This window comes from Rhagoletis zephyria, unplaced genomic scaffold (genome assembly GCF_001687245.7).
Source record: "Rhagoletis zephyria isolate East Lansing unplaced genomic scaffold, Rhagoletis_zephyria_1.1 Rzeph_scaffold_00584, whole genome shotgun sequence".
Lineage (NCBI taxonomy): Eukaryota > Metazoa > Arthropoda > Insecta > Diptera > Tephritidae > Rhagoletis > Rhagoletis zephyria.
Genome location: NW_016157668.1, coordinates 137,154 through 154,940, shown reverse-complemented (window position 1 = coordinate 154,940; position 17,787 = coordinate 137,154). Strand labels below are relative to the sequence as shown.

The 17,787-nt window shown below is 35.6% G+C and overlaps 1 protein-coding gene across 2 annotated transcripts in view; it reads left to right on the top strand.

Moving 5' to 3' along the window:
• The window catches only part of Opbp (Optix-binding protein), a 57,260-nt gene extending 42,729 nt beyond the window's left edge, over window positions 1-14,531 (top strand). The window contains exons 2-4 of one of the 2 annotated variants that reach the window (XM_017612880.1): window positions 12,601-13,957; window positions 14,059-14,243; window positions 14,324-14,531. In XM_017612880.1, the coding sequence (XP_017468369.1) occupies window positions 12,601-13,957; window positions 14,059-14,243; window positions 14,324-14,437 (1,656 nt within the window). In that variant the 3' untranslated portion in view covers window positions 14,438-14,531. Of the gene's footprint in view, window positions 1-12,600; window positions 13,958-14,058; window positions 14,244-14,323 lie in introns of those variants that run through there. The other variant, XM_017612879.1, reaches the window with a different exon arrangement.
• Window positions 14,532-17,787: the final 3,256 nt, after the last annotated feature.

The following is a 17,787-nucleotide window of genomic DNA, read 5'->3' as shown; positions in this document are numbered from 1 at the left end:
AATCGAATTAGGCGATGGGCCTCGATAACACTTTCGCTTGAAGAAGGTATTATTTTAACAAGGGCATGTCATCATTGGCCGTAAGCCCAGCTTTACCTTCGAACGATGGGAGAACGCATGGATAAACAGAATCTAGAGAAGCGAGCGAAGAATCCCTAGATAAGTACATACTTATTTATATTAAATTGAAAACAGAAAATACAGATTGTCTTATTTAAAAGATTAAAATTAATTAAAATTTTTATAAATCAGTTATTATACATACTTATGTATGTATATATTTAGGTATTTAGATTTTACTAATGTCCATACATACATATTTAATTAAACTCAAAATTGTACTTCCTCACTCATGTACTTTACTTCATTCACTGACTTCAACTGCGCTGTAAATTAATCGAAGCAAAACAAGCGCTGTTCAGGATCTTGTGCATATGCTCATGCAATTGCATATTCGTTGCACTGGTAAATTCGCAACAATAAATTGCACACGGATGCCATGGCAGCAGGCATAAAATGTGCAAATGCAAGTCCATGACCATTTCCACAACATCCTGAACAGTCCTATAATTTTTATGTGATGGAATTTTCCACAGTAACACAGTAACGGTAGTAAAGATTTTTTATTTTCAATTTATTTTTCAGCAGACTATGGTGAAGCATTCTACTTTGCATTCCCGTAATGAATCAAAGCAGCGAAATTATTAAAATAATGTAAAACATTCTAAATATGCATTACCGGCAACTCCTGAAAGAAGCGAAAAAAATAGAGTTCTAGAACACGTTACTACTAAAAGCGATTGCCGTTTGTTTTTTTGCTGGGTAAATGCAACTATTTATATATGTACATATAAATTGTTTTCATGCGTGCACACTGTTGCATTTAGTCATCCGGCACAACAAGACACACGGCTACATTTTCATTGCTATTGCCGCAGCTATTTTTGTTGCTGTCTGTTTTTTAATGTAGCGTACAATGACTTTTTGTTTTGTTGTGGCAGTTAACTGTTGCATGTAAATGATGTACGTATATACATATGTGTGTATGTACCGCAAATGTTGTTCATACCCTGCAGTACGGGGGAGCGACTACAGGACTGCTGAATCGGTAGCTACTTGATAAACTCCGTCAATTACCTAGTCGCTCGGTTGCGGTGTATTTTAGCGATTACTTTTATAAGGCAATGTTCTAGGCGGTAGTCACCATCGGCTCTCTCTGCACTACCGGGAGTTACTAAAGTAGTCACTTGCGTGATTTATGGGCGCCCTCCATCGTAGTTTTTCGCTATCCTGCTTACGACTGGTTCGACTCTGCACTACCATGTGCACTACCACGGGTTAATAGAGTAGCTACTTACCTAGGAGTCGGTACAGTAGCTGTTCAAAAGTAGCGATTGACTCCAGCAGTACTGGAGGGTAATTATGCATATTTGAAAACTTTAATTTATTACTCTATTATATATAAATAGTGCATATAAATTTTTTTTCCTTGGCTTTACATAGTTCAGTGCATCGCAACCTACCGACATTACAACATTAGTTAGACCGATTCTGGCATATGGTTCGGTGGTTTGGAATCCAAGGTATCAAATTTACTCAGACAAGGTAGAGTCAATTCAAAAACAATTCCTACTTTTTGCTTTAAAAAATTTCCGTTGGGATTCTCAATATAACCCTCCAGCCGATTAAAACTTATTAATCTCTCTACACTTGTCAGTCGCAGGGAAAAGCTTGGTAAAATTTTAATAGTTAAATTACTGACAAGCTCAATTTCAAGTCCGTTTCTTCTGGGTAAAGTTAGCTTTAATGTTCCCTCTCTTGTATCAAGACACTTTTGTTCCCTATTTTTGAAAACTTGTAAAACTAATTTCGAAATACACGAGCCACTCCGTTGCTTATGCCAGGATTTTAACTCTCACTACAGCACATTTGATATATCTGATTCGTTTTTCAGCATTAAGAAAGCGATACTATCCTCCTATGTTACCTTTTCTACAATATTTAGCTACCTATTTTATTTCTAACCGTTTTTATTTAGTGATATGTAAATTTTATATAAAAAACGGAAAAATAGTATTTTTATAAATGAATTACAAAAACAAAACAAAAAAACAATTAGCTCGGAAAAAATTACGAACATTAAAAAAAAAATCAACGCGTGGTCATTTGTTTGAGTCACTGTATGTAATAATAATAGTAATAATAAATTAGCGCTTACACATATGGTAGTGTTTGGCGGCGCTTCTCCTCTGATTTATGGCGTGCGCCTTAAAGTTGTTACACAAAGAAGAGGGACCTTCAGTTTTACACCGACTCCGCGGTTTTACATGGCAGAAATACACTCGGAGGTTTGCCATTTCCCTGATGGGAGAACGCTCTTAAGAAAAAGCCTTTTTTCTATATTTTTTTGCGATACCCGCTTACCAAATTTCAGTCGGATAACTCGAAAACTGAGATAGATGGACGTTGGTCCAAAAAAATCCTAAAGAAACTGGATCGAAGTGAACGCGGTCGCACGTTCGTACATAAAACGTTAAATTATAGTTAATACACAACCATTTGTTTGCCAGAAGTGTTCTGACAAATAAAACATCAACCGCGCCCCTGGCTCTTCGAAGTTTAGCCTTTGCAAAGTTCTGCCAGTTATTCATAGCAAGTGTAGACAAATATTTCTGTTCTGCGTCCTTGCACCATATTTGGGGCCACCATCGCTTTCGTTGTCTATCCACAAACGCCGATACGGGAGTGCCAGTTCATCGGAGTTTCATTATCTGTCTAAGACAGATCAAACACCGAAATTGTGTGCGTTTGACTATGCCCATTGCACCGTAGCGGGGGAAAATAATCGCCGTTGACCCCTGAGTCTAAATGCAAGGCAATTTCGAAACAAAATTTTTTTTGGCCGAAAGTAGAGGTGGTTTTTTTTACATTTATCGTTATATCTTCGATGTATAGGCCCATGTATGAAGGGGTAGGGCAAGCGAGTTGTAGAGTGTTTTTTATTCATCCAGAAAGCTATCTGCTTTTCAATTATCTGGTATCTCTGCTCTTTCGATTCAATTTCGTAGGTTTTTGCAATCAAGAGAAAGTTTCCTCCTATGTTGAGCATGCTAATTACAATTTTTGATTTGAAGCATCTTCAGTTTTCATTTCTACCGAAAAATGTTACATTGTCCTCTTTGCACAAATATTAAAAAGAAGGCAATGAAAGGGTACAATTTTTTGTAGAAATTAAAACGCAATAAGATGTCTTATTTTTACATTTTACAATGTTTTTGTATCGCAGCATACTTCTTAATTATTCGCTAATCCCAACACATCGTGTCCATATTTATGCACATCGCATCTACGCAAAGTGCCCTTAGTTTGCTGACATTTTTAATTAATGTATAATTTAAAGTTGAAATATGCAAGCAAAGCGTACAATGCTTTTTCACACATAGACACATACTACATGCAGAGTATGTGTATTTAGGTGTATTAGGGTGTACGATTATTAGCACTTTATTCCGGTTTTCGACTGGCAGTTTGTACAAACCCGCGTTCCAATTTTCAAACTAAGAAGAATCCGAATAAAGGTGTTATTTTTTATCTGTTTTCGCCATAGTAACTGTGATAGTTAAATTGAAATCAATAAAGCAAAAGAAGTTCGAAGTATTTTGGATTACAAATAAAACACAGACCGACTATACAAATATAGTATATGTATTACAGACAGACACTCTCGTCAACACCCGTCGCTTGAATTCCATCATCGACTACCAACGCCACCTAACGCAGACGAAGAGCTCGAGTTGTTTCGTGAAGCTCTCGATACTTTGACACAACTCCTTTCTGAATAATGTAGCAGGCTAAGCTGTTGAGTCCAATTCTAATAAAATGCCCCGACGACAAACCACCTACATATCCACATGCCCACTCGCATGGGATCTGCTCTTTTCTTAAGTCGGCCATTAGATGGAAATGAAGACAACATGTAGTCGCTTCCCATAGTTTACTAAGTTGCTGCAACAAAAATAACAGAGATAGATCTTCGCTCGGTTAGTCTTTTTGTTTTTAAGATAATTTTCAATATTCATGTATAAAATATAAATAGAAATTCGCTATTTCCATTTTCAATTAAATAAATATTTAGAATTTTCAGATTCTGGTATTATAAAGAAACTATTTAGGTGAAAGCCTTACTTATTCGATTGTAAAAATACGGTTTAATCGGCATTCGAAAAGTCAAGATTTCAAAAGAACCGCCTAAAAATATTTAAAAAAAAAACCGGTTTTGAGAAACCGAATCATTCACCCTAGTATTTTTGCATGAGTGCATGCAACTTTGTTATGGCAAATTTCTATCATGCAACGTACATACATACATATGTTTGCATGTTTGTACGTTATTGCTTAGCTGGTGAGGTTAATCATGCCAACATAATTAGGTATATTCATAGTCACAATTAAGTCCACACATACTTTTTGACATATCTTCCCAATGGAATAATTGTCAAAAAAAAACTACCACTAACTTTAGAGTCGACTTTATTTCGACAATGAATATGTCCCAATGTTATTTTGTATAACAGTACCTCATAAATTCATGAGTAATAACTATTTAATTTTACGTATTTGCCTTTAAAAGTGTAAAATATAATTTAATAATAAAATTATCATCTCTTGCCATTTGTATCAGGTCATAAATGTCCAAACCACTTAAAATTAAATATGTTTTTAAATTTATTTTAGAAAAAAAAGTTATCTCAGTTGTGCAAAATTTTACTTCCTTATAATTTTTTAACATTAAATAAAAAATGTTAATATGGACGCATACATAAATATGTATGTCACGCAATTTTTGTCAATAAATACAAGCGTTATTGTGGTTCGAAACATCATAAAATCGCAGACGGTGTATAAGCGTCAGTATGCCAAACATAAGTATGCATGGATACACATGCATAAACATTAGAGTGGTCCAAAAAAATTAAGTTGGAATTTTAATGCCGGCACCCCCTAGGATTGTTCTATATCGAAAGAAATATACCCCTATTTTTTTATTTTGAAATCAAAAAATATTTAGGGGGTGCTCAAAGCGCTCAAAGTTTTCCATGTATTTTATATGGAGAAAAAACCATTTTTCGTAGAAATGGTATAAAACTCTTAAAAATCAATATTTTTCAATCGGAAAACTGTGGTTCTCTTCAGGAGACTTCCAGTATTAATATCCAATTGTTTATTTAACCATTTTTTATGATTAAAGATTTTTCCATCGCATTTTCTAGGGGTTTTGGAGGACCTATAAAATATAGTTACTATGAAAAATTGTTAAACAGACAATTGCGTATTATTACTGGGAATCTCCTGAAGATAACTGTTGATTTTCAAGAATTCTACACTATTTCTACGAAAAGTTGTTTTTCCCCATATAAAATACATGGAAAACTTTGAGCGCTTTGAGCACTCCCTATTTTTTTTTTTTTTTTTTTTCAAAATAAAAAATAGGGGTTTTTTTTTTCGATATAAAACAATCCTAGGGGGGGGCGGCATTAAAAATCCGACCTATTTTTTTTTTACATACATTTTTGGACCACTTTAATAAACATGCATTGCACATGTGTGCAAATGTACTTATTTATACATATATGTATGTACATATGTACATACTGCACTTCACAAATACTTTTTCGTATTAAGGACAAATAAAAGGAGGATCGAAATTTTATATTCAGACATGTTCGGCAAATCGTAAATTTTTTGGAGATTTCTAAACAAACGCGACTAAATTTTGCACTGAATCGATGGATTTGACATATACAGTGCTATCTGAGTCGAGTGAACTAATTAATGAAAGACCAGTTCATAAAATGCAGATTGTTCACTATATCCAGATTGAGTTTTTTGTCCTTTAAAATCAATTTTATTGCGCAGTACGTCTTTTGAAGTAAAATTTTTAAGAACTCTGAAATGTCGTCTTTTCCCTTAGCTAATGCCAACACATGTTTCCTGTTGTTGTTCTATCGTTGTCGTCAAGCTCTATTAGCGGTAGACCCTGGAAGCGTGCAGCCTTGATGGGGTCTGTCCATAAGGCCAGAGGCGTTAGCAGGGTGGGGTTTAGTGGGCATGCGCAGAGTTGCTGCGAGTCATGGGGCCTCTCTCCGAATGCTGGGAATTCATTTGGCACATCTGCATTTATTCTGCTCAAGTATGAGTTCAGCCTGCTGCAGTAGCCAGATCGAAGTTGGGCTGTGGGGTTCGAGTCTCCCGAGGCAGACGAAGCTCTGTCTCGTCCACGTCTGGTGGTTGCGTGCCCAGAACGGCATACACAGATCGAGAGTCTATATAACTGTCGGTAGGCTTTTGGGTCCAGAGATAGTTTTTTGAACCCCCGGACTTCGTCTGTCAGTTCATAAAGATGCCTTCTGACGTGCCGTCGCGAGGGTTCTTCCGCAAGCAGATGTCTGTTCGGGTGCCTAACACGGTGACACCCTACTAGGAATTGCTTGCAGAGCATTGTGTTATGCTCCTTAATCGGGAGCATATTGGCCTCGTTGCGCAGGTGATGTTTCGGCAACATCAGAAGGCATCCTGTCGCTGTCTGAGTGCCGTGTTTTGGCAAGTCTGCAGTTTTATCCACTGCGTCCTACTAGTCCCCGATAACCGCACAGGCGTTGCATAGTTCAGAACCGGGCGGCCAATTGCCTTGTACGTTGCCAGCAACGTTTCTTTGCTCTTTGTCTTAGGGGAGAGGGTTAGGCTCCGTGCAGTGAGGAAGCGAGAAAGCTCGGTGAAATAACCATTATCGAGCAATCGTCAGCATATTTTCCTAGGTTTGCTCGATTTGTCTCTAAAGATCACTGACGACCACTCAGGTATTTCGCAGCCCACCGTTTGTCTTCTAGTAGCGTTACTTGAATAGTTCTTTATAGCTATCGGGCGAGAAGACTCTCCTTTGTTGGACGGTTTCCCTGGTGGACAATCACCTCATGGTTGACCAAAGCTTGCTCACACCAGAGGCGAAGTTACAGGTCTTCAGATGGTCTTCCCACTTCTTCCGCTTATGTACGTTCACTAGTTGCCGAATCTCCGAGTTGAGATCCCTGATACGGGGATTTACAGGATCGGCCTGGCGAAGGGATTAACCTTTTTGTTATTAAATTTGTCGTTACAGTTTTGAATTTGGAAGGAATTGGTTTTAAATTTTGTTCACTCTACAAAGACACAAAATTGTTCACTCTATAGAGTACTCAATGGAAAAATTTTATGTTCACTCTTTCGAGGTGTTCGTAGCATCGGGTGTTCACTCCAGCCAGATAACACTGTATGTGTTTTTGCCATTTTCGATTTAAAAAAATTTATTACTTTCATTAAAAATATTGAAAAATATTTAGCAAATCGCACCGATTTCAAATCGTACGATTTGAAGAACAGTCGTTATTATCATTTTGCAGTTACATATGTCTGACGGAGTTTGAATATGGGACTACCTTCAAATTAACTTATAGTTAGAATGATTTCCTGCAGGGTATGTATATATTTATGTACAAGTGGCCAACACCCGCAATGGGCACAATAATTTATTTTGTTTTAATTCAATTTGAAAACCGCGCACCAAATTCAAACAAGCAGCGCCTGCCTGCGTGATCAGCAAGCATTTCTAGTTCTATTCCTCAAAATAAAATTAGTTAGAGTCTGTTTTGTGATTACGCTCGCAATTCGCATCGTCAAAATTTAAATAGAATAGCAAATATTTCATTTGCCGAGGCTGCATGTAGCTTAATGATATACATACATACATATGTATTTACATATACATACAGTGCCGGTAGAAAATAGCAACTCAGCATTTTAACCAGTTTTTATTATTTTTCTTTTATTTGTTTAATGTTCATTAGTTTTTTATAAAAGTATACCTCATTATATAACTTATACATAAATGGCGATTTCAAAAATTCAATAAAAGTCCACCAAAATTTAAAACTTCCTATTCAGAAGTTTTACTATGGTTTTTGGTAAGCAGTTTTGTTTTTTCTTTCCAGGAACTCTAGAACTACTGAATGGGTACTCAGAACAGTTTCTTTTCAAACATTCAACTTTTTCGACTTTTTTGAAAAATTGGTTTGTTGCAGAACTTTTTTTCTATTTTTCAGCAACATTGTAACTACTGAAAAGCTACTCGAGAACGGTTTTAATTTTTTTTTTTTTTTAAATTTTGACTTAAAATTTTTCGAAAAAAAAATTCCATAAATAACTATTCAAAAAGCTACTCAGAATAGTTTTTTATTTGACTTTTGCCGCATGCAAAATCCTGCATGAATCTGGCATACAATTTTTTTTTTGTCAAAACGTCCAGAACTTTTTTTGCTTTTGAAGAACTCTAGAACTATTTAAAAGCTATTCAGAACACCCTTTTTGTGTCATACCGCATGCCAACTCTCCAGAAATTAGGAATTTGCATTGATTTTTGATCATTTTTATTTATTTTTGCTGACGTTAAAAATTTTATTTCATACAAACTACATATACATATGTGTACGTATGTATGTACATTAGGCGCGTGATTTTTTTCTAAAAATAAGTAACCTTTGAGGAGAGGATGAAACCCAACTAAAATAATGTTTTTGTCAAAATTTTAAAAAAAAATTACCGGAAAAAAAATACCCGCGTTGAGTATAACTGAGTAGAAACGCAGCGTAAACGTAGTAATAAACAAAGCCAATTGGTTTTTGACCTTCTTCTTCCTGTTTTTGCAAGTGATAGTAAAAATTCTTTAATAATTAGAAAACGAATTCTTGCCTGACCTTCCATAATGAATTGTGTAAGAGGGTGGTTTTCGGATCGATCGGCTTCTCCAGCATAACGCAGCATTCAATATCCAATGTATTTTTTTTTTATTTTTTATTTATTTTTTTTTTTTTTCGGAGTCCAACCCATTCAAAAAAATTTTATGGAAAAGAGCTTATCTTTCTTTCAGAGAATGGGGCTCACCACATTTTTTTCTTTTGTACCTTCTTAAGTGATAAATTTTCAAATAAAGGTCGTATATATCTTAATTTAATGGTTCAATATGTACCTTTATACTTTAAATTAAGGAATTGGCTACTTTTGTTTTTAAGATGTTCAATGTGTGACTATTTTAAATAGAAAAATACCAAAATCATACAGGTATGTTCTGAAATTCGAAACTTTGAAATCGACTCGATTTGCCAAAAATTTTTTAATTATATCTGACGAAAAGAGTGAATATTCTAATTGAAAACCATAAAAGAAGCAACAGCGATATGAAATAAATCATCTTAATGCGAGACTTAGAAATTTTTGGATTAAAAACCATCAAAAAAATTTTTGAAATCGAGTCGATTTCAAATTTTCGAATTTCAGAACATGCCTGATAATTTTGGGTTAGGCCAATTCTGCTCTCACGTCCTCATTTATTTCTCGCTTTCTATATTTCCATTTCATTTTCAAAGTAAAATGATTTATAGATATAAGCGTCAAACACTTATAAAATTTAAATCTTCCAATAAACTTTTTGCTATAAACATTTATTTCAAGCTTGTAGAAGTAAACTGATTGCAAGTTTACTTCAAAAACTCCTTTAGAAATGCTTGTTTGTTTCATCAGATTTCAACTTTTAAAAGCTATGGCTATTCAATTTACAAATAGGAAAGCAAAGCAATCTGATTTTTCTTCACTTTTCGCGTTTGCTCTAGAAATACCTGAAAGTACGAGTATTATCGATACTTTTTTGCAAATATGAGTACTGACATCGATTCTTCTTTAGAGTATTCTAAATGAGTACTAGTATCGATACTTTTCTAAAAAGTTCTATCACTATTCCTGCCTTAACTTTCATAAAATTTATATTTGCTGCACTACATTTTCATCTTTTATCATATATGTAGTTTTGATCACATTTTATCTGTTCAATTACTGGGTTATGAATTAGATTGACCATTGGACGGACGACTTTGGGACGACACAAGTTCTGCTGCTTCTCGGGCACTTTGAAATCAAAACCAAAACTAGTGCTATTTATGTATGCAAATGACAATACCAAAAACAAAAAACCTGTTTTGACGCTATTTGTCTATTAAAATGTAAACAATTGTTGCGCCAGCAGGCGGATACTTGTGCGCGCGTGTATCCCTCAAAATAGAAATTAAGCATTTGTATGTAAATCCAAATGTATGTACGTATGTGCATACTCGTACATACTATGTACATACGTATGGAGAATAGCGAATTAAATCTTTTTGTAGGGAAATGTTGATCATTTATTAACCTCTAATATTTAGATATTTTACTTCACTTATTTCAACAATAAGCGGTCGGTATTTTTTGCCAATAAATTAAATTTATACATTATGAACTTTACAGCGATGGCCACTTGAATAGCGCCCCCTCTTGATCCTCAGTATTGGCAGTTTTTCTTTTGTTTATTTAATATTCATAATTAAAAAAAAAAATGAAAGCATAAAGTTATATAAAAATATATCTAGCATATTGCTATAAAATATAATCCATCACAAAGCTCTATTTTATTTTTTGTTTATTCACGAAGAAATGTTTGGGATCAACTGATTCGCATGTAAATTTTTTTCTAGCAGAAATTTGCAGCTTCCTCTAAAAATTAAATGTCATTTTGCCCCCATAATTTCCGTTCTTTGCAAGTTTTTGTGGTACGAGAACGAAAAAATGTTATAGTTTGCAATAATTTCGGATAATTGGCAATACGGGATCTCGCCTTCTTAACAACGATATGGAAGGCAAACGCTCCGAGAACGACTTCTAAAGCAGAGATCACACGATTTGTACATTTTGGCAGTCACAGTGTAGTGTTGATTAGAAATTTAAGCTTAATGAAAGAATTTCCAGACTGCCAAAATATATCGAAAATCTGCACAAATATACAAATCGTTTGATCCCTGCTTAAACATAACTTCATCAAAGAAAGGTTATTGTGTATTGTGGTATTGTGTGGAATTGCAAGCGTGTAGTGGTTTTTGAGCTCTTCGGCGTCCCGTCAAAATGATTGGCGCTGGTATGGTATGCATTGTCACTGTAATTGTCTGAACTTGCGACGTCAGACTTTCGCTTTTTTGCGCGCCTAAAAACTCTTTGCTTAGAATAACTTTACAATAACATAAGGAGGTAAAGGAGAACCTGCTTCAGGTTTTTTTTCGCAAAAGCAGGACCTTCTACGAATGGTGAGCCATTATACATTCAGCAATGCCTCCATCTACTGATCTATCAATTGTACGACGAGTGGCAAATTAACATGCCGGTATGTTGCTTCTAAAATTCAAACCGACACCGATCACTTGCTGTGCACATTATCCATGTCGTTTAATTTTATGCTCTTATAGAATACAACGATATGTATTGTGTGGTTAAAGTAGCCACAGACGACGATGTCTGTCAGGCGGCGAACGCGTGCTATAATTTTTATCATATTTACTATTCAGTAAGTAAATCCATGTGTATGTATGTATGTATGCACATTAGGACGGGTCATTTTTTTTTTACTTTGCGCATATAGCATAGGAGGATTTTACGTCTAATTCTAAGCAAATTTGCCGAAGAAATTATGGGTCTAAAATCAATTTGGAGTTCGCCAAATTGTGAAATAGGTTGCGAAGAAAATGTGAAAATTGTCACTGTTGCACTCTCTGGTGGAAATTCTAAGATAAAACAAGTTGAAAAATGGATTCCTCACCAAAAGAAAACCCTTATACCATGTTTTGATACAAAATTTAAGCACATCTTTACAACTCTACAGCAAAATGCTAAGAAAACTATTTTCGCAATAAATTCCAAATCAATTTTAGAATTACACGTATAATACTTCTGTGCTATAGGCTCATAGTCGGAAAAATCTCCCATACAAATTGACCCGCCCTAATGTACTTACATATCTATGCATGTGAAAAGCTTAGTTTGTGATATTCTACACGAGCATGTTAGGAAGAAGCATGCTTTTTTTATTTTTACCGTGTTTGTATTTATGTATGTTTGATTAAGAAAATGGCCTTCCAACATACATATTGGCAATGCGATCGGTCAAATTTTATTAGTATGTACCTTATTTGATGTGGTTATTTTGCAATTTATTTTTTTTTTTATGCACATGTCTTCACAGGGTATTATGTATTTGTGAACTTGTTCATTTAAATAAATACTGCTTTCAAGCTTTTTAATTGCCTACCGAGCCCAAAGCAGCTGTTGTTATACCTCGCTTGATCTGCAGGCTAAACAAAAATGTGAGCCCCAATTTATTTCTTCTTTTATGGCAGCCCAAATTTAAATGAAGCCTTGTTGAGGCAGCTTCTTTCCTGTATATACTTATCTTTCTCTAGCTCCATTTTGACGAACACCAGCTTAGATCGCAAATTTGTACCGATCTCCGTAGTGATCCAAGTGGTTTTTCCGTCCTGTAACCGGAAAATGCCACGCATTTTCTTGAAATTAAATATATGTATTGGTTAAAATTCAAATCCTCTCATAATTTCTTATTTTTTTCTTTTAAATAAAATGTCAGAATTATTTAAAAACTATGCTTTTTTTTAAATTAAGGTCATACACCTTTTAACCTATTTTAATTTTGTCTTCCAGGCCATTGGACCTATTACTGATCTCAACATTCATACGCTGAGTCAGCGCGATCTGGTCTATAGCATAACGTTAGAGGTGCCAACTGGGCAAGATCATCCACAAATCCATTCATGGCAGCTGAGCATTTGCATCAATTGTAATGCGGCTCTTTGTGCCAAGCGCCTTCCAACGCCACCGTTACCTGTAGGTGCAAACAGCACACCTGCGCCACTCACTATTAACCCACCGCAATTCCTCATCAATTGTTCGCTCCTGACAAACAACGAGGAGTTGGCACTTAGGCGTGCTGATAAATCGTTTTCCGATACATTCGGTCTGCTCATAATGGATCATCCACAATTGCAATTGGAGCAGGCGCCTACTGGTCCATTGTCAAATTTCTCAGTCGGTTCATTATCGGCAGCCACGCCATCTATGCCGCAGGACATGAAACAGCTACGTTTACGGCAACTGCAACAAAATTTGCAGCAGCGACTTAAACGTGAAATAGCAGAAACTGATGAACGAATTCAACGGTACACAGAGCAACAGTTTGCTTTGTTGAAGAGCTTCCGTGAAAAGTCTGAGCAGGAATATGCGTTACTGGGACGCTTAATTCAACGTGTGCCTGAGCAACAGGCGATCGAGTTTTTGGATCGTACGCCCCCAGCATTGGAGGTGATTGGCGGTGGCAGTTATGCTGGGCGTCGTCGCAACACAATTAGCAATCGTCGAGATATGACGACCGTTACGACACCGTCGACGCCCACTACACCCAACCCCACTACGAATGGCCTTCACATGCTCTCACTGCCGTTGACCACAACGGCGCCCACCACAGCTAGTGCCATGGATACAGCGAATACTCAGGGTACTGCTGGCTCAACAACAGCAGTCACACCAGCAGCGACAACCTCAGTATTGGCCACGGCAATTGTCGGCAGCAGCAGCCTCAATCGTCGGTTGTCCCACTTCGATACACCACCGGCGACGCCAGAAGCCACACCGATGAGCGTGGGTAACAGTCCCACCTTCCGACCGCAGCAACAGCAGCAGCAACAACAACAATCCTCAATGTCACATCAACAGTTTGTACGTATTGCCGCTAACTCGTTCCAACAACAATTCCCAACACCAACAGTCGAATTGGCAGATGATTGCCTCTTCGAGTTGGAGGGCATTGATAGTGGTGGAAGCTCTTCGAACGTAGGCAGCACCTCGCCATTCGGTGCCATGGTGTCGAACTTGTCACAAAAACTGCCATATCAACAGCAGCAGCAGCAAAGACTAATGAATAATTACTCACAACATCATCACTATCACGGCCGGGATATGAGCGACGTGGACGAAAGTGAAGATGATGCCGCCGAGGCAGAAGGTAGGTTTTGCTTTGTTACAAACTTGAACATTATTTTTATTTGTTTATTTTTATGGTCATTTGTTTGAGACACTGTATATTTCTCTGTCTTATGTTTTCAGTTGCTCTTGATTTGGATAGTACACTGCCCATACCGATGGGTTCACGTCCCATGAATGCCGGACAGCAGCGCCCAGGCGCCGCCAGTGCTGCCGATGTCATGAACTTTGCCAAAAGTCTACCAATTGAAATAGCAAATTCACCAATGACTGCCGGGCGCTCCTATGTGAATATACTGGAAGAAGATGTAGGTTTATTGAATGCATATATTTTATAAATTATTTCTCGCACTGACACTGTTGCTATGCTCTCTATCGTTTTTGTTAGGATCTGGACAACACTGTCGATATTGCTGCGAGCATCAAAGCGCTGGCTAAGAGCGTACATGGCGAAGCGGTGTTTGGCGATTTACCACGCCCACGCTTGCGTTCCCAAATTTAAGGCATACAACTATCGATACATAATTAACTTATACATATGTATTTCCTTGAACTATACTAGTTTGCTCAAAATAATAAAAGAAATTTAAGTTGAAGTGCTTGGTTAAAAAATGTGCGCATCCACGTATAACTTACTTATATATATATATATATATATATATATATTCACAATCACAACCCATCTTTACATAACTAAATATATATATACACACATACGTTAAAAGTTTAGATATATCTATAAGTAATTTACTGCTCTTTCGCTTAATGCCTTTCTATTATGTTTCAGTTTGATTTTCCAATTAAATTTGGTGAAAAGTAAAGTGTTTAATTTAGATTCAACTATCGCATTGAGCTCACACAAATATGCGCATACATATTCAACATGTATATGTGTATTCGTAAGGAAAAGCGCAATTACAAATATCATTATGTCGCCAATCATTAAAATGAATTCAAGTTTAATTTTGAGTTTTAATTTGTAATAGCTTTAGTTTATGTTTTTATATGCTTTGCCACAAAACTGTGGTGTTTAATGTAACTACAAAATTAACAATATTATTATGCTTATGGGCATATTCATACTACCGCATCATGGACTAGAACTTATGTACTTGTTTATGGATAACATATGTTGCCTTAAGCCAATTATGTAATTACGTTTGACAGAATCTTACGTTAAATTTAAAATTAATTATGCATATGTATAATCCTAGTACAACAATGCCTAAATCAAAATTGTGTTTTTCTTTGCTTATTTGCATGTATAAATACATATACCTTAAAAAACATCAATGCACAATCTGGACGTTTGTTCTTTTCGTATTTGCGCTACTATGATCACCTCTATACATATTAGCTCTGATCCAATACTTTTCCTGAAAAATCCTGTAAATCTGTCAAACAGCAAAATTACTCTCTGAAGTGAGAGTAAAAAGTGAGTAACAACAAAAAGTACGGGAACAAAAAAAAACATTTTTCCTGTAAAAACGCTAACCAGTGATTGCTTGACACTTTTAATGATTTTACCAGAAGAAAAAGTTCGGGTAAAATCTTGCAACTTCATTCTCTACACAACTCTCCAAAAGTCGCTCTCATTTACAGGATTTTGGAGTAAGGGAACATTTTTCCTGCAAGTTCGTGTAAAATCCTGTAAGTTCATGGAGTACTGGATCAGAGCTAATATTGCTGCATACGTACATATGCACATACATTTATTATTGTTGCTCTTATAACAGCATAAAAATTCCCCATGACAGTCCTTTGACAGATATAGATCTGGGTCACATTGTATCGTGAATGCGCTCGCTTATTCACCGTATAATACATTAACAAATGCATACATACTTATGTATATTTCCACATGGAAATATATTTTGTTTTAATAACTTCTATTGTTGTTTCATCTCGGAAATTTGCATATACGGTTCCAGTTGTGTTCGCTTTAAATTCAATATATATATATAAGACATTATAATGTCTATTCATACATACAAATGCGATCAACTAATTAGCAACGAAATTCAAAGTGATATTGTTTGCAAATTATGTTTATTTATTTATTTTTAATAATTTTCATTTAAAATATAATTGAATCTATAACAGGAGGCGAAAAAATAAAAGTTTAAAAGCTTGGACAAATTGTAAAACAAAAAAATAAATAAATAATCAAACTTCAAAAAATTGTCATCAAAATTTCAAAAATTTTAATTAGAATATTTAGAAAACTCTGGGGTGTGCAGTTTTGTAACCCATTCAGTTTCAAGTCGTTAAAAATTACCATCGATATTTTAGAATTTTTTGGTTGATCATGTGTTATATGGAAGAAAATGCGCAACACCCTCCACAAAAAATTTCTAATTGTGCGAGCTTTTAAACTTTGATTGACTTATATTTTGAATGGAAATTTATTAAAAATAAATAAATAAACATAATTTTCAAACAATATAATTTTGAGTTCCGTTGCTAATTAGTTGATCGCATATGTATGTACATACATATTTCCTGTAAAATCGATTGTACCCACAGTATGTGATTTGCTGTTATAAATAAAACATTTTTATATGTAAACAAATATGTGTTTTCAAAATACAATAAAACCAAAACCTTATTCGATCTGCTTAAATAACTATGACGAGGTTTAACGTTTGACAGACTGATTTTTTATATTGTAATAGGCTATAATTTCTCCATAAACTTTTAGGCATAACGGCTCTTGGCCCTATAATAAATCCATTCATGCCGGCAACGTATACCCATTTCTCGCAGCAACTTATTTCACGCCAACAGAAACTCAAAATCCTCAACTAGGACTAACTTTTCATTATCGGACTCCCACTGGATATTATGTTGTGTATGGCGCGGAGGCATGGACAATGAAAACATTTGATGAAGCGGCTCTTGGAATTTCAGAGAGAAAGATTCTGCGAAAGATTTACGAACCTTTACGCGTTGGCGATGGCGAATACCGCAGACGATTTTACGATGAGCTGTATGAACTTTACAAGGACATAGACATAGGTCCCTATTATGGTTCACAACTCAACTTAGTTGAGTTGTGTCTGAGACAACTCAACTCGTACACAACTCAATTATTTATTGCTATTGCCGTTCACAACTGCCATTGAAAAAGTCGTAAATTCGATAGAAATTTTGTTATTTTCATAATATAATTTTATTTTTATGATGTTAAAATAATGAAAAGCAAAAAAATTTAAATCAGTTACGAATTATGTTTTACCGATGAGCCCGAGGATGCTAGTGCTAGACAACTACATTTTCGAAGTTGAGTTGAGTTGTGTCCCACAATACCAACTTACAACTTACAACTCAACTATCTTGAAAGTTGTGAATCATAATCGGGGCCATAGTGCAGCAAATTTAAATTCAGCGGCTCCGCTAGCTTGGCCATGTCGTTCGAATGGAAAGAAATGCTCCTGCTCTGAAAGTATTCAACGCGGGCCATGATGCTGGTAATAGAGGAAGAGGAAGGTCTCCTCTGCGTTGGAAAGACCAGATGGAGAAGGACTTGGTTTCAGAAGAGAAACGTACTGTTTTGGACTCGGCCAAAATCGTTTAGGCGGTTACAGCGCCAATAAAGAAAAAGGATAATTGTTCTTGAGCAGTATGTAAATGGATAAAAGTTCTTGTACCAAATTCTTATGTACCATGTTTCAGTCTCGTGATTAAGATTTTAGTAATTTAATTATGAATCTTAGAAATTTATTTATTTATTTTATATTATTTTATAAAAAGCTTACTATTATTATATAGACCACAAAACACAACGCTAGCAGCAGAGGCTTTAGGCTGACTGGTGAAATACTTAATTCAATATATTCGATTTAGAAATAT